Raw genomic sequence first — 25982 nt, 5'->3', positions numbered from 1 at the left:
AAACAAGGGGGTCAAAGGGGTTGAGAATCAGGGAGAAAAGTGGCTGTTTGGGCTCAATTCTGACTTTGCACTAGAGTTTGCCTGACGTTAGAATCATGTATCATGTTTTCTCTGTGCCTAGCAAGACCTCAGTTACGTCTTCCATGTTGATGCTCCTAACACAAAAAATTGAGAAGGAAAGACGGACAAATCAGTTTAAAAAGAGCCTATGCCCCTGAATATGCACCCACATCTCTCTGCTAGGCAAATCAGGCTGTCTGGAAACTGAATGAGAGTGTGTTGCTCTACCACAGAAGGTCAGTAAGATAAAAATAACCCCCAAAAGACTACATTCAGCTTGGAAGTACAGTGCTGAGCCAGGGACAGTAATAGGAAAACACAATAATTCCCCATAGTAGCCCTAGAATAAAGTATTATAAATGGGAAAATGGGTAGAAAGGATGGAGGACTATTTTATCACTATTCTAAAAGCACTCAGAAAATAAATTGGGATCCATTTATGGACAGTTCTCAAAAGCCAAAATGTGCTAAATGTAATATCAGCAAGAGTCTCTTGGCCAGCAACTTTTTAATATCTGTGCTTTTTTGCCCCCCTCCCCTTGCTTAGTCTCTGCCCCATAATAGTTATATGCCTTCCTGGAGAGCTTAATCAGGAGCTATTAGAGAGTCACTCTCAAAGTTTTATAATGTTAAAAGTCCATTAGCTCACCCCAAGCAAGGCTGGCAGGAGGGAGATGATGTACTTGCTGAAGATGAACAAGCTATTTGCATGCCGAATATTTCTAATCACTGAGCAATGGCAGGAGGATCTGAATATTATCACACTCAGCTGCCCAGTGACCTTTTGAACACATTGGCTTTAACACGTAACAATGTGGCAAAACATATCCAGCAAACCTGCAAAAAAGGACAAATGGATGTTTTTAAGCAATTCTAGGCACCAACTATGCAGACACTCAGGAAAAAAAAAAAGCAAAGTCTATCTTCCTTTTTCCCTCTGCCACATTTACTTGCATTATGCATGGTTGCTTGTATTATGCATGGGTTAATAAAATATGACAGATGTCTGCTTACTTTCAATCTGATCACAATCAGTTTGATCCAGCAAAGCATGCACACTTTGTTTCATGCACATTTTCAAGTCCCAAAGGACTTTAGTGGGATTTGGGCCCTGCCCTATGACCCTCCAGCCCCAGCCACCACCTCTGGGGCCCTTTTTGTTCAACTACCGAGCTTCCATAAGCATTCATCACTATACAGCAAGCAGATTGGCGAGACACCTAAATAAACCTTCTTTACAGAAACGTTTTCAGAGGCTGCAGCTGAGTGGAGCCAGGTTGAAGCACCAGCCACAGCCTCAGGAGAGCAGAGCAATAAGACCTTCAGGAATCTCTGGCTTTCTAAGGCTTTTAAGTAGTCATTTTTCCCTGTATCCTCAGATTTACCAGAAAATTGAAACAGCTGTTTGGAGACCACTAGCTACTGGTGGATGTTTCATAACGGGACAGCACCTTGCATGAGGCCAACCACCCTGTACTTGTTTCAGAGCAGAGCACCCCCAGGGACAGTTTGGGGATCATTTCATATGGCCCACTGTCCAACAGAAGTTGAGCCGAAGACACATCTCACACCAAGAGCAACTATTGTTTTCAATGCCAGTTTCAGTCATCAAGCTGGCAATTTGTAGCATGCACAAGCTTGTCTCACAGCATCCTATATCCTCAATGAGAAGACCAAGAAGTGGAAGGGCACAGAGCTTGGGTGGCCCTGTCGAGCCCAGAAGCACCATAGCTACCAAAACAAGGCTGCTCTCTACTGGAACAATGCAATCAAGGGAAGTCTAAGAATTTAGATGAAAATTGGAGCTATTTCACAGTGACAAAAGGACAACAGAAAAAAACAAGACTGTTAAAAACCACATCTTTCAACAGCTTTTGGGGACAGGCTTCTATTTTGGACAATGGATGGTTAAAGTCGTGCTGGTATTTTGCTGAATCTCCTGCAGAGTGACTCTGATGCTCAGCTGTGGTTTTCTGGTTAGAGCACAAACATCTCTCCAGGCTAGAGTATTGGAAAACATAGAGAAACCGATTTATCACAGCCAGCCAAAAGTGACTGAGGTTTCACATAACATGCTTGAAGGAGCAGAGACCGCAGGCTCTCACAAAGCTGTTGGGCTGTTCTTTCCTTCTGCTCTAATTTGCGTACCCCCCTCAACATAACACAGAGAATAACCCCCCACTGGCTGGTGGTTTTGTCAGCTCTGGTGTCCCCCTGAAGAAGTGACACATTCTTCAGGGTCTCCCAGAAGAAGTCACAACAACTTGAATCAGCCAGATTAGTTGCTCCCCGCATTGTGCTAATGGCTAGAAGCTTTATGGAAAGAGCAAAAGCAAAGCTTGTCCTAGCAGTAGGACCACAGACGGGATGTCCAAAAAGGCTCACACTGAAAAATGGAGCCACTGAAGGGCACTGTTTCTTCCTCCCCACCTTTCTGATGCCTCGAGGCCAGACCCTCTTTGCTGGGACTCCCCTCCCTTTATAATAGTGTAGGAGGAAGTAATACACAGACAAATAAAGGAGACTTCTGAATATTCTCACACATGCACCAGTCCCTCACTTATTGTCCCAGTCTCTTTGTAACATCCCCTGCCTACAGGGCATAGCTAATGTGCAAAAAAAAAAAAAAAAAAAAAAATCTTATTCCCCATTGTATGGGTGCAGAAGTGAAGCTCCCATTAAGACACAGGCTCACAGGACTGACTTATCTCCTCTTTATGTCAGTAGGGAAGATGACTACATTGCTAGTTTAAAGCAAATCCCCTCTTATTGCAGTGTTTGTCATTGGCCAAATCTTTAACCCCATGGGGTTGGGTGCTCTAAAGTGTTTTTGTGAAGAACTTTCAAGAACTCCCTACTAGGAAAAGCGCTGCAGTCCCCTTGAAACTTGCAGTGGGTAGTGAATAATAATAGGTCATTGATATCTAAACCTACTCACTACTTTGAAATCCCACATAGAGAGGTATGCATTTTGCAAGTCTCTCTCAGCATATACTCAAAGGCAAGAGAGGACAATAGCAGGGGAAGAAAATACAGGCTTCAGTGTTCTCTAAGATACAAAGCACACATCACCTTTCTGGGCTGGCAACCTGCTTCATTAAATTGAGCTATAGTATGTGGAAAGGAGCAAATACTAGACTGAGATTCAAAACCTACTGGAGATTAGGATTCTGCCTCCTTGGAAGACAGACAGTTCAGACAGAGGATATAACATTCTCCCAGACCTACCTGGGAAATTGCTTTCCAGTCCAGTAGAAAGCCAAGGCTGCTCTCCCCACAAAAAAACCCAACACACACATTTTCCTCAGAATGCAGGAAGAACAAAATGGATACTTTTCAAAATGTTTTTTAATTAAAACCAAAAAAAAAGGAGCACACACCAGAGCTTGACATGGGCTAGCCAAACTGCTGGTCATCAGGACGTTGAACTGGCATGAGGAAGGCTGTGTTTCTGCATAACTCAAGAGCACCGGTAAACACTGGGACTCACGGGCAAGTACTCTGCCTGCCAGGATACTGCTGCTTTGTGCTGAGCAGACCTCTCTCATATGGTGACGGGAAAACTTCATCCTGCAGCCCAGACTCTTTTTCCAACAAACAGAAGTCCCAGAGACTGGGGGAAAGACCATTTCAATGAATCTGCATTTTCCAAGCACTTCTGGAGAGGATTCCCAGTCCGTCCTTCCGCCTCCCTGGTAGGTTACACAGGCTTAAATGCAGACTCATCTTTGGCAACAGCCACAGTGGTAGGACACAGTTCCGGTTCCACTGAAGTCAATACATGTGCTTCCCTGGACCATAAGCACAGCTGCACCAGGGCCCAGGATCATTAGCCAATTGTGCTTTAAAGTTAAATCCTCATCCACTCCATCTAGCCAGCAACTTTTGAGAGCTTCTTCAGGCTCATGGAAGTGTGTACCAGTAAATTCAGGTAAATGTGAACATCCTGGCTACAGCAATGGGTGAAGTTTTCTAATATGCCCAAGAGATGGAGAAGCCAAAGGTTTCATTTTAAGACATGACTTGAGCACTAGATCAGGTATTGAAATCTCCCTGCCATCTAATAAAGCAGTTTCCAAAGCTGCTGGTGTGTTGCTCCACCAGCCTGGTTTCTTTACCAAAAAGGCTGGGCTAAAAATGTGACACATTTTCCATACACCATTTTTATCCATTAGAATTTACTAGATATGTGTCTCATTTGTCTGTCAAATATTTAAAAAATACTTCAACCTGCTCTAATAAACACATTGTAAAACATGCACCAAGTTTGGATCAGAACAGCTTCTCTGGGATAATCAGTAAGCCCAAATTGCTGATTTAAGGCCTAAATATCAGTCACTGGCCAGCCAGCCACAAAAGATAACTCTATCCTTGAACTCTTGGAACTATTTTTTGGCTCAGACTAACCCTTGTTACCATACATCTTATCCTACACACAAAAGGAAGGTATATGTGTTTTTCAAGGCTACTGTTGCGCCACAAGTTTACATACAAGCACAACTTTTGCAACTTGAGACCAAAGTAAGATCTCATATGTCCCAGGGCAAGTCAGAAAGTCCACAGGAGTCAAGGGAATGGTAACTGCCATAAGGGATCAGGCCTAATACATGCATTAGAGAAGCAAGGTAGCTCCTTTGCTCAAGGTCTGGCTCATTCATTTTGCACATACCACTGCTTCAGCATCACATCCTTATCTAATGGTAAACCTGTTTCAACAACATGCAATACATATTAATGCAATATGCACTGCAACACACAATATGCATCCAAAGAAATACGCCAATGCAAAAATCTGACTTCTCACACATAGCAGGGCTAACAAGGAAGAGCCTTTTACAAAAAGACAATCAAGAAATCACCTGAAACCATGAGACCTGAGGGGCCTCAAGCAATCTGCAATAGTGAGACCTAATAACAGATGCTAATTCATGAAAGAAACACAAACAGTGGGACTGAGGTAATGGCAGAGATTTCATTAGTGCAATTAACATTTATAATGGTATGTTCTTTAATAGAATTTAAATAAGGCTTTGAATAATTACACACACTAAAACTAACATTCCATAACCTTATTTTGCATGAAAAAGCAGCAGAAACAACCCTCTGGACTGTACAACGTCCAATTACGAACAATTACATTCAAAAAGTAGATCAAAACAGAAACAACTCATCCCCGCAAAAGCTGCATCATCATCTTTAAAGTCAACTTTCTCCTCTAGTGTGAGAAGTGTGAAGAACAGATGAACTGGGCTTCAGCCCAGTAGATTTGGCCTCGTCAAACTACCAGTAGTGCCTTCCAGGCCAGAATCTCTCCTTATTTCTTTAGGGTGATGGAAGCTCATGAGAAAAAAGTGAATTTCCAAAGCAACGGAAGGTGAGTTGCCCCTTCTCCAGGCCCAACAATGTACATAAATTATGGAAGTTTGAAAAAAAATTTACATTACGCTGTGGCATGTGTGTTTACGGTGCATGTTGTCCTTTAGAAACTACTCACAGACAACGGGGCTGGGTGGGTGAAAAACAAAATCAAAGCAGCATACGAAATAGTAATAGACTGTTTCAAAACCTGCACCGTCCTGCAGAACCAGGAATTATAATTTATTCAGATTGTTCTCAACAGATCCAATTCACGCTGGATATGTAAAAACCAAGAGACTAATTCATCAAGGAAAACCAAATGGAAAAATCTGCACACTGCAAGAGTTTTTAAAAATGAAGCAAAAAAAAAAAAAAAGGAACAAATTCCCAGGAAACATTGATAAAAGCTCAGAAAAATTTATCATCAATTCTGAAATGGGGCCTTGTGACATCATCTGGGTTAATGAAGACAGAGATGGACTTCCCGGGATTCTCAGTCACTAGCTGTTGCAACTTTTTGGCTAATCGGTCATCAGGCTGGTTGATGTCCCCTCCATCTGACTGCGGGGAGGGGATGCTGGTGGTGCTGCCCCGCCGCTGGAGCTCTAGCGTTAACCGGTTGGCTGCTTTGACATGTTCAATGGCAGTTCGAAGGTGTTCGGCAGGGTCTGAGCGGACTGAGGACAACTTCCGTGCATGCAGCATGACTGTTTCCTCAGAGAGGTGCTCCAGCATATTGCACTGGGGGATGAAATAGTTAGGGCACATCTTGTTGACCAAGCAGTGCTGGAGATCATCAATGAGACCCAGGAGGAAATGGGCGGCGTAATCCTCTTGGGCTAAGTAGCTGGCTGGTAGCCTGTCACAAGCCCACAGCATCATGCTCCGCAAGTGATATGGACTAATGGCTTTGGGGCGGGACAGCAATTTGATGATGATAGCTTTGCAGGCCTGATAGGCTTGCATGAGGCTGCTGGAGATGCACTTTTTCAGCTGCACTTCACTTCTGGCAAATGAAAGCCTCCATTCATTGTCCTTCTTCCCCTTGTAGGAACATGCAGGCACTAAGTAAAACCCACTTATGACTTCCTCCTCTGTGATTTTCCCATCCCAGAAGTGGTTCTCCATCAGCCAGCTCTGGGCCACAGCTGGCCAGCCTTTGAAGGACACCACAGGGACAATGTCGTACAGCATGCGGCTGCTGCCCACTCCCAAAATGATGGATATAATAGTCCCATTCTTTTCCACCTTCTCTACCTTTGGCATCCCTCGCTGGGGTTTTTTCTGGATCTCAGAGAGGACAATGCTAATGGAGTCATAGAACCAGTCTGCCACTTTTGTTGGAGAGAAGAAATAATTGGTAGCTCCATTGATATGGTCCACTATTGTGCAGCAGTCCTTCCATTTGCTGATAGTTCCTTCATCAAACAGACGCAGGCTCAGCCAGGAGTGGCACAAAGCTGAGTGGCGCATGTCCAGCGTAACTGGTTGGTTGCGGTCATGCAGCTTCAGTGCGGGCACAAGCAGGGTGAAGTCCATGTCATAGTCTGTGCCTCGTGCATAAACATTCAGCTCATCAAGATCAATGTCCACCACACCTTCCCGCACACCTCCTGAAAGCAGCAGGTACTCATTGGCTACAGGCAGCTTCTGGTCAAGTTTCTGAACCATGCCTGCAAAAGAAAGAGAAGTTCTTTCAAGAGAAGGCAAACAGACCTGGATTTACAGGATTTAACCAGGATTAAAACCTATCCCATACCCAGCAGATAAAAAAAGCAACCAGAGGTATCCATCCCTGTTTTGAGTGACACAAATGTACACCACATGCAGCACTCAGGAACCTTAAGCCCCACCTGACTCAGAGCAGAGCCTCCCCTGCATTCCTGTACAGGTGAATTCCATCCTAAACATCATACTGGAAACAATGGAAAAAAGCAGAAGCCTCTAGTAAAATACAGCAAAGCTACTTTGAGAACTAAATTTATTATCTTAAATACTTTCTAAACCAGTTTTCCACCATATTGTCATTCAATTCCACGGTATCCAAATGCTTCCCCAACGCTTCAAAAAGGAAAGAGAATATTAATTGACAGTATGATCTTATTTCAATCTGGTATAAGGAAAAAGCTAGACTGGCATCAGGGGGTTGGTTTGTGCATGAGCAAATGAATTGCTACAAATGTTACTTCAAGCAGGTCTGATTTTACAATTTGCTTTACATATACTGATGAACAAGGCAATATGAATAAAGGTGATATATCCTCCTCTTAGGGGGAAAATGGAGACAGGTTAAACTATCAGGCAATTACAGAAGCCAGCTCTGAAACTGGTTCTTCAAGCTGTAATATGGTATCGTGCCATAAAATATCTGATCAGCTCCCCAGAGCACAGACATGAAGACAGATTTCTAATTTCGTCACCAAAACCAGACACTTCCCTTCACCCTGCACTGCCCGCACTAGTTGTGCAAAGCCATTTTTTTCACTGTGTGTTCTATATATACCACTCTGCTCACAGAACATGAGCAGCAGACTGAGAAGAGACTCCTCACAGTAGCTGAGATATTAGCTCCTCATTCAGTGTTCAAATCAGTCTTAAAATTGAGCTTTTCACTTCAGCTGCTCGGTACTCTGATTCTGCTGGTCTGGGCTGTTTCACTACTGGTGTTTGTCTTGTGGTTAAATGCTCTTGCTTCTTTCGCTGCCTCAGTTTAGACAACACACCTAGGCCACGAGGGAAGGAAGGCCAGTGAATACAAATAGAGATGCTGAATCTCTTGCAAGCACTGCAAAAGGGATATATCATTTCTTCCAAGCACAAATGATAAAATTGTTGTTGGCACACATTACATACTCTAGCTTTCTAAAGGCACTCTAGTTTGTTTATATCAAAAGCGGTTAAATGGGACCTTCCATTACAAGGAAGCAAGTCTTGGAGAGACATTAGTGGGAATAACAAGCCAGAGGCATGCTGAGGTGAGCCAGAAAACTGCCAATCACACTGTCAGCCCAGGAACTACTGACAGACACTTTAGGGGTATTTTTTTACTGAAAGACTAGCACAAATGATCAGCACTAGAGTCTGAGCACCTATCTTGGCTTAGCTCCATTAATGCAAAACTTTTCCTGCATTAATGCATCCCCACAGAATCACAGATACTGCCTGAACCGAGCAGCTCTCCCTAGCAAAGTGCAGCAGCAGTACCCCAAGGCATGGAGTGTTGCACTAGGCTGAGTAGCACTGCAGTGATTTCAGAGACTCATCTTTCCATTCCTGTATGCTAGGACAGGGGCAAGGAAATGCTATCTGCATGCACACAGGTAAGCCATGACCGGAGCAAAATCTAAAGCTGTGCTGACACTGATTCCTTGGAATAGCCAAGAAGACTCTAGGAAGAGGCCAGTGTGTGAAGCAGAATGTGTCTTGGGGCAATATTCAGGGTAACCATGCAATCCCCCATGTGAAATTCCTTGCAAAATACACTCTAGCTATTTCATTGATTCCACGAGTACTGGACCCAGTCCATTTTGCTACACTGACCTGGGATTAAATTCCTGCCAGGCAGGCAAGTACATAACCCTTTCCATTTCATGTGGCTCCAGAGGCAGCAAAAGAAGAAAACAGCTCTGGAGGAATGCTAAGAAACTCTTCCTGCTAAGTCCTGAGCTAATACCTCTCTGTGATCTTGCCACATGCTGCCCCATTCAACTTTGAAGGGTAATAACCAAGAAAAGCTTTTGTCAACTTCAAAAACATTTTCTGGTGCTTAGATAAGCAGTGAGCTATGTTACCCTGATCATGGAGTGGCAAAACCTTGCACAGGGCTCTCCATCCCTCAGGCCAAACAAGCAGCACTCCCTCCTTCACTGTACCCAGAAAAGGATTTCTAACCAGTGCCTAAAGTGACATGACTTCTGGAGACACTATTGAAACACTGCTTCCAAATCCTGCCCTTGAACCAGTGCAAGCAGCCTTGGTGCTTCACACCGAAGTTGTAAACTGAGTCCAAGATCCACAAAGTTGAATCCAGGTCAATCACATCACAGGGACAGGGAGCAGTTACTTTTTTCTGAGCGTATACATCAGTATCAACCCTTGCAGTGGGGCAGCATAGCTACTATCCTCATGGCCCATTCTGCCTCTACACTAACCCAAAATTTTCCACTCAGGATGGTGATCTGCAGCATCTGTCATGCACATTTGTGGGTGTTCCTGAGAAAGGCAGATAGAATGTAACTCTCCTACAGAAGAAACTGTTCAAACCTACCAAATTCAATAAAGGGTGCATTTTTCTAAATATTTTTGAACTTGAAGGATGAAAAATGTCCTGTGAAGTTCTGCAGTGTACCTTTTGCATCACAACTTCTATCCTATGGGACAGCCAGAGCACCTGACTGAAAAAGAAAATATGATTTTTCTAAAAGGTAGAGATTCTCCACCTTGGCATCTACTGTGGGATCAGTTGCTCTTTTTGGCCTGAAGAAACTCTCTGTCATTATGTGCGAGCAACATTGTTGACAGACTGACCCCATTCAATCCACAGCAAATGGAACTCAAACCCTGCTTTCTAAATGCCCCATATTCATCTGACTGGAAAACAACGGATCAGTCTCCAAAGCCAGACAGGACAGGAACCATTCCTGTAGTGTTAGTTCTATACCATCTTAGAGCACTCCCACCTTCACTAACACAAAGCAAAGTTTGCACTGGGTAAAGCCTGCATAGCTGGCTCTACTGCCAGAGTGGTTACAAAATGCCAGGTAGAAAAGAGGAGACTTCCACTCCTGGTGGGTAGGTAACATTCCAGAAAGAACCATCCTGTAGAGTCAGAGGCACAACTCCCCAAGCACTGTCATGGAGGTAGTCTCAACAGAAGAGATACTTCTCTTCCCTGTAGCAGAGAAATAAAACACCAGTTTCAAGCATCCTTGCAATAAGAAATGCCTTCTGCCCACAGAACACTCTTCAAACTTCCTATAGAAAGAAAACATTTTGTGTGCTCACCATTAAGCCTAGTTTGCAAGGTTGAAGACTCCTGAAAGGGAAAGGTGCCACACACTGCCAATTAAATCACTTGTTTTACTCCTCTCCAGAACTCTACACCTGCCAGCAGAGGAGGAATATTAATGTAGCAATGGCTACAGGAAATGACCCAATATATCATTAATGTTTCTATACCTGGCTGGCTACAGAGTTTAAAGCATTAAGCTCTGCCTAGCACAGAATTTCCCCTTTAAGGTCCAGACCAGCAACATCTGCAGCTCTGCCACAGAGCTAGAAGGAATTTTTCCTGACAGATCATAGCAGCATTGCTGATCCAAATGAAGCTGTGGAGCAGGGGATTGAGAAGAGGTTCCCTTGAGGAAAATATATTTAGAATAGGCACAGAGTGTTCTATAAATAGTTGAGATGGCCAAATTCAAGTTTCACTAAGGCTTTAGGGGTTTGCAATGTGTTCAAACTGCCCCCCTTTTACATAAATCTATTTGAAATGTGAATGGATTTCAAGGAAACCTATTAACCAACATTTCATAGCATACATTACCCTGGCACAAAGCTTTCATCCTTAGTTTCAACAGCCCAAATGCAAGCTGAGAGAACTATGTGTACATACAACAGAAGCAAGCACTCCAGCTCAGCAAGCATGGAGTGCAAATACAAAGAAGTAAAACACCAAGATTCGTACTTGACACAAGTACTTAAGATAATAGCATCAGTGGGCTATTTGAGTTGTCTTCTTTCTCTCTCAGCACCAGGACCACAAGGGAAGAAGAAGAAATAGGGGTCACAGATAACCTTATGAAATCTGTAAAAGTCCTGTGGAGTAGTCTGTAAAGACCAAACCCAGAACTTGTCAAAGGGTTAAACACAAAAAAATTATTTCAGCTGAAGGTCCAGTTCTCATGGCATCAAAGCAGGTCCATTGATAAATCTCTTGCTGCTATCAGGCAAAACATAATTTGCAGTCGTACCTTGCGTGACATATTCCTTTAGAAAGGTTGTTTGGCAAAGCTGGTATTTTGCCTAGAGGTTGGTGTTCAGTTACCACTTCTGCCTAAAGCACCTTAAAGGAGTTCTGTTTTCCTAGTTGTGCAACTAGTTCAAAATCTTCCCAAGCTATACAGCATGGCATTGTAACAGTTAAGTATGCTTACAAGCATGAGAAAAGCAGGGAATGTAAGAATTAGGAGCAGCACTTGTAGGCCAAGCTTGCTGGTTAGTTTACTAAACAGTTCAGAGTAACATAGGTGTGCAAATGAGTTCTACAGGCAGAATTTCACTCCATTGTTGTTCCTTAAGTAGCAGGAAAACAGGATTTATTTCTGCTCCAAGCACTGTGATACAAGGAGGATAAAGACAGAGAAAAGAGATTTTACTTTTACGTAACACCCACATTTGGGATACATCCTTGAATGAACTCCGATGCACATAACACAGAGACTATTCTTCCTATCAAAATAATAAAAAAAGGCAACACAAAGATGCTCTTCATCCATTACAGAATTTCAGTTGATTTCGTGAAGATTACAGTGCATGCTGGGATCTGCTGCTATTTCATGACCAGCTTTGTATAAATAAGGAGGAACACACAGCACAGACCTGTCTTTGAAGAAAATGACCACAAGAAAAAAAAATACACAAAACCTTATTTCTAACATACATATTTCCTAACTTTTGGTTCCTTCTTGAAGCCTTCCTTCCTGATGCCTTAGATACGCAACCATTACCACCAAAAGGAAATGTAAGCAAAGAAAAATGCTCTGTTAGTCTTAACTTTGTCTCATCAAATTGAACTGAGTGATATTCAGGGCAGTTACTGAATGGACACTTCTGCTGCATGGGAACTAGAAAAATCTCAAAAGACCAGTGGGTGCTCAGAAAAGATCCACAAAGGAGGATCTGCAGAATGTAGCATGCAGTAGAAGCATGTCAGGGGAGTTCTTCTGGGAACCAAGCCAGACACAGCCTCTAGTTCTGCACTGCTCCTGTTCTCCAATTTAGACCACAGCGTCTGCAGTAGCCTTGCTCACATTCCACATCAGCATGGTGTGGAGGAGACAGTCCACACAGTGCACAGACTTGATTTTCTTTCTTGACCCTTGTATCACCCACTTGTCTTGCACAGCCTGCAAGGAGCCTTGTAGGCTGCTTGGGACCATAAGTTACTGTAATATCCCTCTCCTTAAAGACTTTCTGTGCAAGGAAGGGTTTGCAAGCTGGCTCTGAAAGCTAATGTGGTCCCTCACAGATCATCTTCGACTTCTTAAAATCCCAAATGTATTCTCTACATCACCAGCACAGAAGGCAAGCAAGAGGCTACTAAACCACAAAGATACCATGGCCAAGCTGCCAAAGACCTTTAGAGGCATGATTATCCCCAGACATGTGTAAATGATGAACCCAAGCTTATCTGTGAGGTATACAGCCAGAAACTTGCCCCTTCTCTCCAGAAAGAAAAGACCTCAGGTTACATCACAGGGCTGGCTGCAGCCTGCAGGCAGCACTGCAGTGCAATTCAGCAAGTTATGGTGATGTTAGCTGCTGCTCCTCATTACCAAGCTTCTCTGCTCACCCCTCGACTTTGCATCTAATCTGACTTCAGAAGCAGCATAAGTCTGTGTAACATCAGCTTCTAAAAATAGCTGCAGCATAGAATAAACATGCAGAATAAGTGCCCTTCAGCCCCACAATGGAATTCAGAAGATGCCAGAGTACCCTCTTCAACCCTGTAGAAAGACCCCAAAAACCATGAGTTCAGCCTAGGGACAGAGTGCTCTCTGTGAAGAATAAGAATAACTGGGACACTTGGATGCTTTGCACACTTCAACACATGGACATGGACAGAAGGGAGGGAAAGAAGAACTGGACAAAATTAGAAGTGTCCTTCTCCCAGCTCCTTTCTCTCCCCCGCACACCAGTAGAAAGCCTACAGAATTAAAATTGAGATTTTCGCTAGAAAAATCCAAAATCTGAGCTGCATTCTCATCAATGTCTTCTTCCCCCTGTCCCTTCTTGCTCTGCAGGTAACTTAATCTCCACAAAACAAGAGATTTAGATGTTCATTTCCTCAATCAATAACAATGATGTGGTGTTCTGGCACTGAACATAGGCTGACCTTACATTTAAAGTATGCCCTCTTCAAACCATTAGCTTGTGGCCTAGCAAAAGTCTCCTATTACTTGCAGCCAGTCTTGCACAGACCTGATTATTGTCTTAAGCAACATTTTTTAGTAATCATACTGAAAGAAAGTGAGCATCATGCCTTTGCTATTGCACCCCCAGCACCTAGGAAGAAACACAGGTACATACCCCTCATAAAAGAGATCATAAAGTCCCCACTGACATCAATAGGGCTGTATGTTTGAATTCTTCCACAGACCCATCCAAGTACCTGGGCCAAGGGAACTCCCACACAGGGAAGCTCTCCAGAGGTGTCCCAGGAAGCAATCACATCTCTGAGGAGACCAGAAATATTGGGAATTGCTTTTGATTCAATAGATGAGAGTTGTCCTCACTGTTTCAGCACTTCCAGCAAGAAGCAGCAAGAGCCCCTGCAGAGAAGCTTGCCATGTGACACTGCATGCCCCAGCTCCAGGCATGCTTTCTGGGATATGCAGAAATGTGTCACTGTGAAACCAACCACTTTGTGGTGACGAAGAGCCTGAGCCCAGGATCTAAGACAAGTTGAGCCCCCCAGGTTTGCAGGATGCTGACACACCCGTTATTGAATGCTGCGGTAGTGCCTATTCCTCTCACCAGGGTGGCCAAAAACCACTATGCTGGGTGTATGCCCATCTTGTGCCCCCCGGCAGCCTAGGGAGAAGACATAAAAGGGGATCTTCCTTACACACGTGATGTCTTCAATAGGGAAGGCTAGGAATCACCCACGTATACCACTGCCTCCCTCCTTTCTACTGCTTAATCCTTCCACATAACCTGACATAATTAGAGATCTTTATTTTCCCCCCCCAGATCTACCCAGTTTGATGCATAACCTTGGCCAATGCCTTTTTTCATCTGTATAAAACCATTACCCCTTGTACTGCTTTGGCCAGGCAACTTTTACACTTGACGGCTACAAAAAATACACAAAACCCCACGTTAATAAAAAAAACCCAACCAAAAACAAAAACCCAAACAAAAAAACAAAGCTTTCATCATTTTTCATAAAGACACTAGCCAGGTACTCTGCGGTTCTTTAACAATTCTGCTGCAAACGGCAGATCCTGCAGAACAGGAACGTTGTTCAAAGGAAAGATCCCTGCAGAGGTCTCCCACCTATGCTTGAGTGGCGTGTGTTGAATTTCATGGGCTTCTTTAAGACAGAATGGAAGGCCAGCTCTGATGCAGCTGGGTTGCACTTATTCTTCTGTTTCCCTTGGTAATTGCAAATCTATTTATGAGCAGCACAAGTTTTTGTTACACAGAAGAACTGAAAGAGTCAGCTCTTTAGGAGAGTCTTTAGTTACCAAGCACATTTTGAGAGGACTGTTGGCGGAAGCAGGCAGGGGGGTGGGAGGGGAGTGGGGAGACTGAACCGTGTGATACAAGTTTAGTTAAGTATGGAAGGCGAGGGAAGAAAGCTGCTCTTTGCAGACTGATACACCAGTGTCCTACTGATTCTGCTCCTTTTAGAAATCTTGTGACATGGTGACAGAACACACTGCAGGGAACCAGCACCCCCTTGTAAAAGAAATCATCTTTCTCCAAAGTCTTTTTTAAATACAATCTTAAAAGTAGTGTCCCAGTTTTCTTCCAGTTCTCGTGTGCCCTGGTATAAACTACCCAGCTAGCTTTAATCCTCTGTGCCAATGGAGAGGAGTATTTCGCAGTGCAAGGAGAAAAAGGCAGTAAAAAAAATGAAGAACAAGCCCAGATTCAAAGGGAGTGCCTGTATAGCAAAGGGCAGTGCTGTCACAAACCCACAAACACCCAAACCCACCCTGGCACCAAAACCAGCAGTGGTGTTACTGTAGTGACCTGCTTGGCTAAAATACCCAGCTCTTGGAGACCACAATAGCAGGGCTAGACTGCTTTCAGAGCTGGAACCAGCCGTTTCAGAGGGAGTCTCTGCATCATTGTGCATTTCCGTTTTGCCTAGTGGGGAGTTTAAGAGTCACCCTCCAAACTGAAGCTGAAATTTCCAGCCTGCCAGTCTGCTTATCCTATGGACTTATATTAGTCATATTAGCCAACCTAAGATAAGAGTGTCTGAAAGCTTACAGAGAATATGAAGTGCAAGTCAAAGAGATGCTTTAGGGTTTGAAGAATATAGGTGATAAGGTCTGAGAGCAGCTGATGAGCAGGACAAAAGGAAAAGGGCACAAAAAGGGAACTTGTAAGAACAGCTTGCTGCTACACCTTGCTTAACACTGTACACTGTGCCCATACGGTGTCCATATGTATGTGTGTAAAATAAAATTCCCTCTGGAAATGGCATGAGATGCCATTTATCCTGGAATTGCAATCCCAGAAATAAAATCTGCTAGGGGACAGATTGCTTTATCAGTTCCACCCTCTGGCACTGAGAGTACACATTTGGTAACGGCTATATAGGGTCTAGGTGGGCCATTTCTGCTCACACCCTTACAGAGCACTGCTAAGTGTTCAGCAAGATGTTACACTGATGGAGACTCACCACAACTCCTCTTCCGGACCTGCTTACAAGGTAACAACAGTGGACACAAACCAGATTGAGCTTCTTGAGTACAAACATGTAGATTCTTGGAGGAGAGGCCATTGTGTCCTTGTTTTCCTAGTCCCTTCACTATTATGCTCTTGTTACACTTTTTACAAGAGCGTAACAACCTCAGTGAGGTACATAACATGTCCATCTACCCTAGCATCCTGCCTCAGGCAACTGCAGCAGACTGATTTCAGGGGAAGAGCATAAGAGCAAGAAAAGTACACCACAGTAACTTTCCCTCTGCAACCTTCAAGCAGTCTCTGGCTTTGTGATTTTCCAAACCAGAGGCAGTATTTGCAGCTTTAACAGCACTGATGGACTTATCTGCTAGGAATGTTTCTCACTGCTTTCTAAATCATTTAAATTTTAGGCATAGTCAGTGCCTTGCAGCACTTTGTTTCACACAGTACATGTTTTGCCAAAATGGATTTCCTTTTCCGGGCTTACTAGGAAATAAGGAAACTCACCTAAACCATGGCATCTTCCACAGATCACTCAAGATTTTACAAGGCTTACCCAATTGTCTTTCTTCCACATTGAAAATGACAACTTATTTAAACTTGGGATACCCAACTGTCCTCCTCGGCACTTGCAGGGGCCCTGTTATTGTTACTCTCAGTGCAAAATGTGGTGGTGAACACTGCATATCACATAAAAAGGTGACTTCTGTGTGGATGTCTGCTAAATTAGCCCCACTCCACTGCTAGTTTGCTCAATGTAATGGAGTCCTCCTCCCCAGAATTTAATTTCACCTTCAGGATATTCCCCTCAAACAAACCAATGCCACTTTACAAAGGGCACTGATGACATTGGAAAAGAACAGTGGAAGTAGGACAGGAGAAGATTTTGGAGGCTATACAGAAGAAAAAAGTCCCCAGCCTTCCTCAGCCTCTCATTGCAACCTGACTAGTCAGCGCCAGGTGCCTCTCACAGAAGACACGTGGCAGCTCTCCAGTGATGAGCAAAGCCGTTCCCTTCTAGACTAGGGAACACGCTCCTCTCCTTGCTCCAAGTCAGCCAGAGGACCACATGTATATACGTTGGTCAGAACTTGACTCCAAGGTTACAAAAGCACTTTGGGTTTCACTGTGATGATTTTCTGGTTTCAGTTATGTTCTGGTGTCTGCTTGCCTGTCCCAAAAGGCCCAAGTTCCTACACCACTTTATGTTCAGGTGCCAGCCAGAGGGCTGTGCCCAGAGGAATGCCGCCACACCCTCGTATCCTCTAAGTAACACAAGAGTATCCATTGTAAATACTTTGAGCTGTTCTGCCAAACCTTCTGCTCACAGTTATCTAACATGCTGGAAATTCTCTTCCCAGCTGCCTAACTACCAGCTTGTTTTCTGTTCCCACAGCACAGCTGTTTTCTACAAAAACAAGTCACAACCAGAGCAAATCACAGCACTATTCTTTATGAACAGGGCCTGAACCGACACTGTCCTCGGTGCCTGCCTATTCTGTAATAACAGCTCTACCTTGCTGCAGAGCAGCAGGAGGTTTGTCCTTGTCTCAAAAATTCTTCACTAAATCATCCAGTAAAGCTGAAACTTACACGTGTAGTACACATGGCAACTACTAACCATCAGAGGGCTGATGGACAACCACAGCTGTAATTCAATCTAAAGTTCTTAAAAACTGTCAAACTTGGGTCCTGCGGTCAACAACATGATCAGAATGGCATCCCCCTCGATCACTTTCACCCTCTTTAGTCATTTACCAATGACTAAATCGAGCTTTATGCCATGGGACAGGCCAGAAGAAGGGGGAATGAAAGATGATTCCAGGAAACCAGCCAAGCTCCAGAAGAGCACTGGACACACGGGAAATTAGTTCTCTGAGTGCAGAAGGAAAGCAGGTATCTTCAGAAGCCTTTCTGAAGCATATGGTGGAGAAGACAACATGAAACAAAGGGTTTCTCCAGCCCCCAGAATTCACTGGACTCCATCCATACAGCCCTGACCTGGCCCCTTTGGCGGATCCTATATCCAGACACTGGGGAAATCCAAGACAGGACAAATATGGCTGAGACAACCAACGCCAGAACCACAGTATCATTTTTCTCTCGCATAGATGAGCTTAGATTGGACTAGAAAGATAAGGCAGGTACTTGTTCAGAAGTACTGAAATCAAAGATGCTTAAACAATACAGCTGTGTCTTAGATCATTAAGCTAAAAGCAAGCTTTCCTGTAGTCCTAACCAGTTTCCCACCCACCACCAAGAACAGTGCAAAGTCATGCAGAGCTTTAGGAAATATATTTGTTAAGACTCCATGTTCAACATCAGCGCTGGTTGGCTTTGACAATCAAGCAGAATTCTTCTTCATTCACATCACAAGGGAAAGAATTTACAGGCCAGGTTTTCTGCTAGCAAAAAACAGAGCAGCTCCTCTGAAGGGAATAGGAACACTTGGCAGAAATTTCCTTTTCCTTTTCCACAGAAGACAGAGGGAAACCTAAGCCCTCTAAACCTGTCTGTCCATGTTCCATTGGTCCAACTGTCCTGCTTCATTTTGCAGAGATCGTATCTGACAGTGCGCAAAAGCCAGCCTAAGTTTCTAACAGGGACTGTCGGTCCCTAATTTCTCAGATTTTATAGTCATTTATGTGCAGCTGGGTACTGTCATCTGTTAAATAGCATAGCAGGAAGCACTGTGCTGATTCGATCTCCATCAAGTGCCAAGCCCACTCTCTTATCCCTGCACCACAGGCAGTGGCCAGGAAGCACACAGGCTGGAATGAATATCGTAAAAGAGAAAGGGAAAAGCAACCACTGCTACAGCAGAGTAGAACCTAGGCCACCTTGCATGAAGACATGCATCAAAATGCCATGGTCACTCTGGCACAGGACTCCAAAGGTGAAATGCTGCCACCTTAAGAAAACGACAGTAAGAAGTATGTAGCTACATGGCTGTGCAAGATACAGGTATTGAAATTGCCCTCCTTCCTGTGTAAGGTGTGAATTGGCTGGTGGGAACGAGGAGCTGGTGGAGCTCTCAGACAGGGGATGGCAGTGCTTGCAGCTAGCTGATGTCCTGTAAGCATTTGCAGTGAAATGAGGGCTGTATTTCTGGAGCAGTTCTGTGTTACCAGACACAGGGCTTGAAATGGTAGTAACTGTTCAGGCATGAAGCTCTCCTTTGCACAGGACTTTCATCCCATTTTACCTGTTTTGCTCATTCAGGAGAAATTCCAGGAGACTAGCCGCACATCTGTCACAGATGTGCTATCTGGCATGAAAGAGAGCGTCACACACATTTATTTAGAGCAGACCTGGTGATCTCTCAGCTCATCTGGATGACAATTACATTGTGAGGTAAAAGAAAGAAGAGAAAGCAAAACTGTTGCTGATCAAATATGAAATTCATAAAGTATGTTCCAGGAAGCCATTCTCTCCAACAGTCTAGTCCACAAGTCTTTCCTCCTCTAAAACTCTAGTGGAATACGGACATAAGCAAGATTTATGTCCAGAGCACTGTTAGAAACTAATGCAAAAGACTTCATGAAGTAGGATCTCAAAGTCATCTTGTAATGGAAAGCTGATGACAATCAAAGCTCATTCCTCAAATCCCATCTCCTGTCAGGGACTGCTTCGCCCCGGTGACTTTGAAAAGCTCATGGGAGTAGGTTCATGTTCACCAACTCCCCCAAGTTTTGGGAGGCAGTGTTCCCAACCCAAACATCCACGAAGTAAGAGACAGGCCATGAAACCACAGCAATATCTTCAAGTTTCATTTTCTCCAGGTATTTTTGCAAGGAGGACAGAGGAAAGGCAGCTACCTCTGAAAATTCAAACCCAGTAACATGGTAAGTTCAGCTGGCTCACTTGGCTTTCCCCTGAAAATGAATGAATAATACCCTGTTTTACACTCTGCTTTATTAAATAAAGAACCTCACATCACTCCATAAGCCTTAAGGAAAACCACAGTATATAGGCAGATTTTGTCCTAGCAGATCTGTTGCATTTGAAGTTTCACTCTGTCTTATGCAGTGCATAATCTTGAATTTTAATTCTATGAATTCCCTAATATGTATCAATAATGAAAAATGCTAAAAAGCTTTGTTCACAAGTGCTGATACAGAAGTTAGGTGTGGAAGATACAGGTACATGGAGAATATAGACCCTTTAAGTGAATTCAGTAATTAGAAATCTCACCTATATTTTATAGATGGTGCTGTGAAAACACTGCAAAATTTCTCTGCGGATGCTCAGCTCCTGCCAGGCTTGCTATGCATTGCATGAAAACACTTTCCAGCACACAGGAATAGATACTGTCTGAATACAGCCCAGCTACACAAAAAGCAACAACTAACACTGTAACCACTAGTTTCCCACTGACAGCTGTCCCCCACCTCATGATTACAGCTGAACGAAGATTACAGACCTCCTAAATTTGATAACACAGTCTGTAGAATTAATTGCACAAGTTAGAAATGGGAATATGAAGGCATGAGCTGGCCCTTTAACAAGGATGTTCATCCTGAAGTCAAAGGTGATATACAGATAATGCCTAGAAGACACCAGAGCACTGACCTGGCTGCAGCTGGGGAAGGAACTGAAAGTGAAAAGAAATACTGATTTGTAGCTGAAGCCAATCGGCAACAAAGCACAAGTCATATCTGAGCTGCACTGCCTTTCTGGCTGGGGTTGTTCTACTTGTGCTTATGTAGACCTACCATGCCAGACTGGAAGGGCCCAGACTTGGGGCACCAGCAAACTTTTCTATCCACATACATGCTGGTCTGCTTGACCTGTTGAGGAGTGTTGCCATCAGGCAAAAAGACCTCTCAGATCTCCTTCCCCACAAGGGATGGACAGGTCACGCTGAATGAGGTTTGGGGCACTGCCGAGCTAAGCTCAGACATCATATTCCACATGACCTCAGACAAATATTTCACAGAACTTTGGGTCTGAGGAAAAAGCAGCTTTTTACCCCTTCCCAGAAAGATGGCTTATGAAATCATGATGCTACCACAAACATCTCTTTGATTTTCCAAGTCTACTTTACTGCTGGTTCTTTAGATCATAATATTGAGCTTCAAACATATTTCAAACATTACTGCCAGTTACACAGCCACCTTAACAAGAAGACGGGAAATATTCCCCCTTGCTATGGGTATGCTCATTTTCTCTCTGTCCATGAGATCCACACAGAAATTGAGAGAAACTCCAGCAAAACCAGTACATGCAATTATCTTTTCTGACAGCAGATGGCACGAACGCATCAGTGTGTCTGGGCTGCAGAGCTCAGCAGGCCGATGGGATTTCTGAGCAGAGAGAAAAAGAACCGTTCAAAACAAAAGGCAATAGAGTTTTCACACTGCAGTATGGGCAACGGACGAAGCTACATGCGGACATACAAATATCTTTCCCCACCACCTGCCTGGGTTTACAGTGGAAGCCAGTTCTGATAAAATTATTTCTATGAGAGGAAAGAGACCTCCAGTAACACACTACCTTCTACCAAACCAGATTTCATACATAATTTTCATCTAGTGTATGTCAGAAGTGTCTGATAATACACAACATATAGGGTGGGAGCAAAATGCAAGTTTAGGAGGGGATAAGACAGAAAATAGACACCAAACCTGTCTACAAATCCTATTTAATGCCAGATTTCCAGCTTAGGATGACTGAAGGGAAAGGCCAGCATTTGTCCAAGCCATCTGTACAGTGCTCCTTTTGTGTCATTCTTCTTCGAGTATTTATGCCACTTTACACAGCAGCAGAACTGAGCAGGCAGTGTGCATCAAGCTTCAAAGCAGAACAATTGCTGTTTATAGAAGCACTGTTAAGAATTTATTGCTAATGCATTTTAATAAGCAATGAAAAGAGCAGTGCTCTGAATGAATCACTGCAGGTAAATTTAGTTCAAAATTGAGACATTCTATTTCTTCATTGAAAAGCAAGCAAACTCACAGAAAGCACACACCTGCATACAGACAGAGGAGCCATTCCTACATTCGATAGAAGCAGGTACTTCAGTTTAAGGGCAGAGTTTCTGGTGATTAAGACTAAAAGCGAAGGTGAAATCAACAGATAACTGATCCATTCCCCTTATTTATTTTCATCCTTAGAACAGAGTGAATACAACAAAAGTGATCTAGAAGAATTCAACATTAAATGCAAAGGGGGTCATCTAGTAATGCACATATATCCATGCTATATATTTGAAGAGCAGAACTGGGCTTTTGGAGCTGTTTCAGGGTAGTAATCTACCCAGAGATGGGGGAGGAGAAGAAAGCATTAAGGAAAAAAAAAACCAAAACCAAACAAAACCAAAATTAAAAAAAAAAAAAAACAAAAACAAAAAAAACAAACAAAAACCCTCCCCCCCAAAAAAACCAAACCCAAACAAACAAACAAAAAAACAACAAAAAAAGCAAACAAAAAAAAAACCCCACACAACAAACCATGTTCTTGTAAAGTGGTATTTGCATGTTTTAATCCAGCATATAAAATCTCTGAACTAAATAAATTTAAAATGGACCTAAATAGCAGATACTTTTGGAAGTCAAACCTAGCTTCTTTCTCTAAGCAATTTTATTCCTATTTTGTCAGTGTGACTCCTCAGAGATTTGAGACACAGACCCTCTGCTGTGAGGAATGTGTTGTAGAACAGGTAGGAGGTTACAGCATGACTCCACCAGTAGTACCAAGATCCACCAAATTATCTGTGTGTCAGCTGAGTTACGGGTAAAGGAACAAGTCCAGGGTGGATAGAGGGTGCACTTAAAGCAGCCTTAGACATGTGTGCTCTAACACAGATAGTTCTGAACATCAATGCCTAACACATCTGGGACGAAGGAGGATCAAAGGAATAAAACCAAGTACCCTTTGAGTTTACAGAAACAGCAAAGTAGCTACTGCAAGCAATGTGTTAGTAGCGTTGCCACCGCAAGCACTGCAGCACAGTGCCAAGCAGCAGCAGTCAGCGCTCAGGGGATGCTGGGTATCTCCTACTAACACTTCTGAAGCTGCATTTAAATGGCTATTGTCACACCCACACCTTAGCTGCAAGTCAGCAGAAACGTTAATGGATGACACAAACACATATTTCTCATCAGCAGACATACCCCAGAACACTCTCCACTCTATAGAAACACTGCTCAAAGGCTCTCATGGGAGATACTGCTGAGATACTTCTCTTGCTGGCTCAAGACAAACATCCAGAAGCAACCTACCAGTGAGCCCATTTCAAGCTCCAGAACTGGTCTCCAAGTACTGGAATATAACCTCTGGACAGCACTCTATGTGGCGTAGGTTCACTGATACTATAGGGCAGGATGCAGGGTGTCCTGACATATTCTTGTTCCCCTTTGTTCCCCCAATCCCTCCTCAGTCATGAGTTTGAAAAACAGCGAGATGGACAGATAACTCTGAATCCCCATGCCAATTTTCCCATTCCACCCCAGTCAAAAAGAAAGGGGTGGTGTGTAGGGCATGTTTGCACAGCCCTAGCAGTCAGTGTGAGGAGCAGTTCACTTGTTGCAAGGGGGGTAGGTGGAAGAGTAGTTTACAGAACACAGGAGGAAATCCTCTTCTTTGGGGAAGTTGGGGTAGCAGGCACACATCTGCAAAACAGCAGGGGAACCAAAAGTGAATGAAGTGCCAAACAGAGCCCACATGTGACCACAAAGCTTGCATATTCCTCAATGAATAATTGTTGAATCCAGTGGAGAGCGGTCTGGGATTAAATCAAAACTGTGGCAGTTCAGAAAACACACATGGTTTTAAGCATTGAACAGCAACACTCACTAGCTCCTCAACTTTGTTGCTCACTCTACCAAAGATGAGCTGAGCATGCAGCAGAGAGAAGCCAGAGACTGCAATTCAGAGTCATGCTTTTGAAAGCCCAGTATTTTAGCTCAGAGTCCTGAGACCAGAGTTTGTGTAACAGGAGAAACAAACATGGAAACAAGTGAAGTAAAGACTACTTAAGGCAGGGAAGAAACACAGGAATTGGGCTTCAGAGGATCCTCTGTTGCTAAAGAGTAATCGCTTGATTGCATAAGGGCGAATGCTGGGAGATGGCTGGCTCTCCCACCTGCTTGAGATGCTCAGCATGTAAACAGCCCTGGTTCAGTGAGCACCCAAACCACAGCTGCATTTCCCACACCAATGGCTTAAGTGACAGCAGCCTTTCTCACCTACTTCACCTTCTGCTCAGCTGAGCTGATCTGAGTATGTGGCTATCACGCAAGCCTTCTATCCTGCAAGTAAAAGCACTCCTCCAGCTTTTCCCAACGTGCCGGCTAGATCAGAGGCTGCTCAGCCAACCTTTGTGTTCAAAACCTGTAACAGGTCATATATGGACTTGGCCCATGGAAACATGGAAGGAGCACAGGTTCATTGCCACCTTTGCCCCTGGGCTACAAGCTGTTAGACTGCCTTTACAGTTTTCCTTCGCCTGCTCAGAGACAAGGCTGAGATTCTCACAGCATCATCTACTGGCTCCAGAAGCTGGATCTTTAATGACAGTATAAAATTTCATACCACTCTAGAATTTAAAACTAAAACAAAAAATGTAATTATGAGCTGGTACCACTGCAAGGCATTCAGCTGGTATTTTGACCCTGCACTGGAGAATGGCGGGGCATGCTGTAACAGTTACAGACTTGCACCAGCTCAGGTGTAAACCACCTTGGTCTCTGACTGCTCAGGGCAGAATTGGTGTGTGATGGTGGAGAGCCAGCTGCCATGACAGCAGCACGGCATGCCAGCAGCCTCCAGGGTAACAAGGAAGGCAGTTTTTATCACTTCTCGATTACTTCAAGTTTCTGTCTCCACACACCATCCCACTAGTGGCCCTGTAGACACTGATGCATACCCTGCAAGGTCACACACATGCACCACCCAGGCAATAGCTGGGACAGCCAGCCACATACTGTGGGCAGCATGCATACTCTTCCCCTGGATTACTGTCTTTTAAAAGCTGTTAAGTTGAAGGGGGGAGGAAAATAATCGATAGGGGAGTTGCAATCTCTTCTGAGTATCTTAAGAGCCTGGCTTTCAGCTATTTTCAGCAAATTAGTGTGGGGCTCTTACAGACTTTCTTCTGCTCTGTGAGGTGAAAACAGGACCACTGCCAGCTCCATGACTCACACAAACACAGGGAAGCAAACATAAAGCAAGCCGCCTGCTTGCTCTTTCCCAGGGCTTATTCACACCCTTTGTAACTATTTAATGTGCCTGTTACAGCGCATCCCAAGCTGCAGAGTGAGAACAAGCAAGGCTGGGGCTGGTCTTAGACAGCTCTCACACAGAATTGCTGGCCAGGTCTCAAACTTCCCAGTGTACAGAAAGAAGAAAATGGAGACCTGTCTGCACCTTCAAGACAGTAGTTATCAACAGTCCTTGCCAGCTGGGCCGCAACGACTGTTATGGTTTTTTACAAACCATTTTTGGCTATGACAGAGAAGACCCATTCTCATCCATCACCTCTGCATACCAACCTAACAGACACCTACAAATCTGTGCCTCCCAAAGCCTCAAATCCTGAGCCACAAACAAGTATATTGCAGTCAGGTCCTGGCACTAAGCAAAGATGTGCTTGCAGTACTTGTCAACCGTTCAATACTCAGCACTTGGCCACACTGCCAATTCTTACTTGTCTTCTGCATCTGTCTTTTTTCTGAAGACCCCGGTTTCTGTGGTCCAAAGACAGGGCGAAAGACTCAGCTTAAATTTATGGAAAGAGTTGAGCAACTCCTACTCATCACAGCTGCAAGGCTCAGAAAGACTTAAAAAGCTGAAGAGAACAGAAATAAAATACACCAAGAGTTTTAGATTCCAATTCATAGACTGTGAGTGCCTCAATTTTAGCAAACTAGCTACTGCTCTTCCCTTTGAAGTTCCCTGTGGATGGCTGACATCAG

General features: G+C 43.9%; 1 protein-coding gene across 2 annotated transcripts in view; it reads right to left on the bottom strand.

Annotated features, from left to right (window-relative positions):
• Nucleotides 1-3390: 3390 nt before the first annotated feature.
• Nucleotides 3391-25982, bottom strand: part of MB21D2 (Mab-21 domain containing 2) — a 63188-nt gene continuing 40596 nt past the window's right edge. For both annotated transcript variants that reach the window (XM_065674235.1, XM_065674236.1), the window contains one exon: nt 3391-7091. In XM_065674235.1, coding sequence (XP_065530307.1) covers nt 5827-7091 — 1265 coding nt within the window. In that variant the 3' untranslated portion in view covers nt 3391-5826. The remainder of the gene's footprint in view (nt 7092-25982) is intronic.

The sequence above is a fragment of the Lathamus discolor genome, chromosome 3 (genome assembly GCF_037157495.1).
Source record: "Lathamus discolor isolate bLatDis1 chromosome 3, bLatDis1.hap1, whole genome shotgun sequence".
NCBI classification, from domain to species: Eukaryota; Metazoa; Chordata; class Aves; order Psittaciformes; family Psittacidae; genus Lathamus; species Lathamus discolor.
Note: the sequence above shows the minus strand (reverse complement) of the source record. Positions and strands in the feature narration are given on the sequence as shown.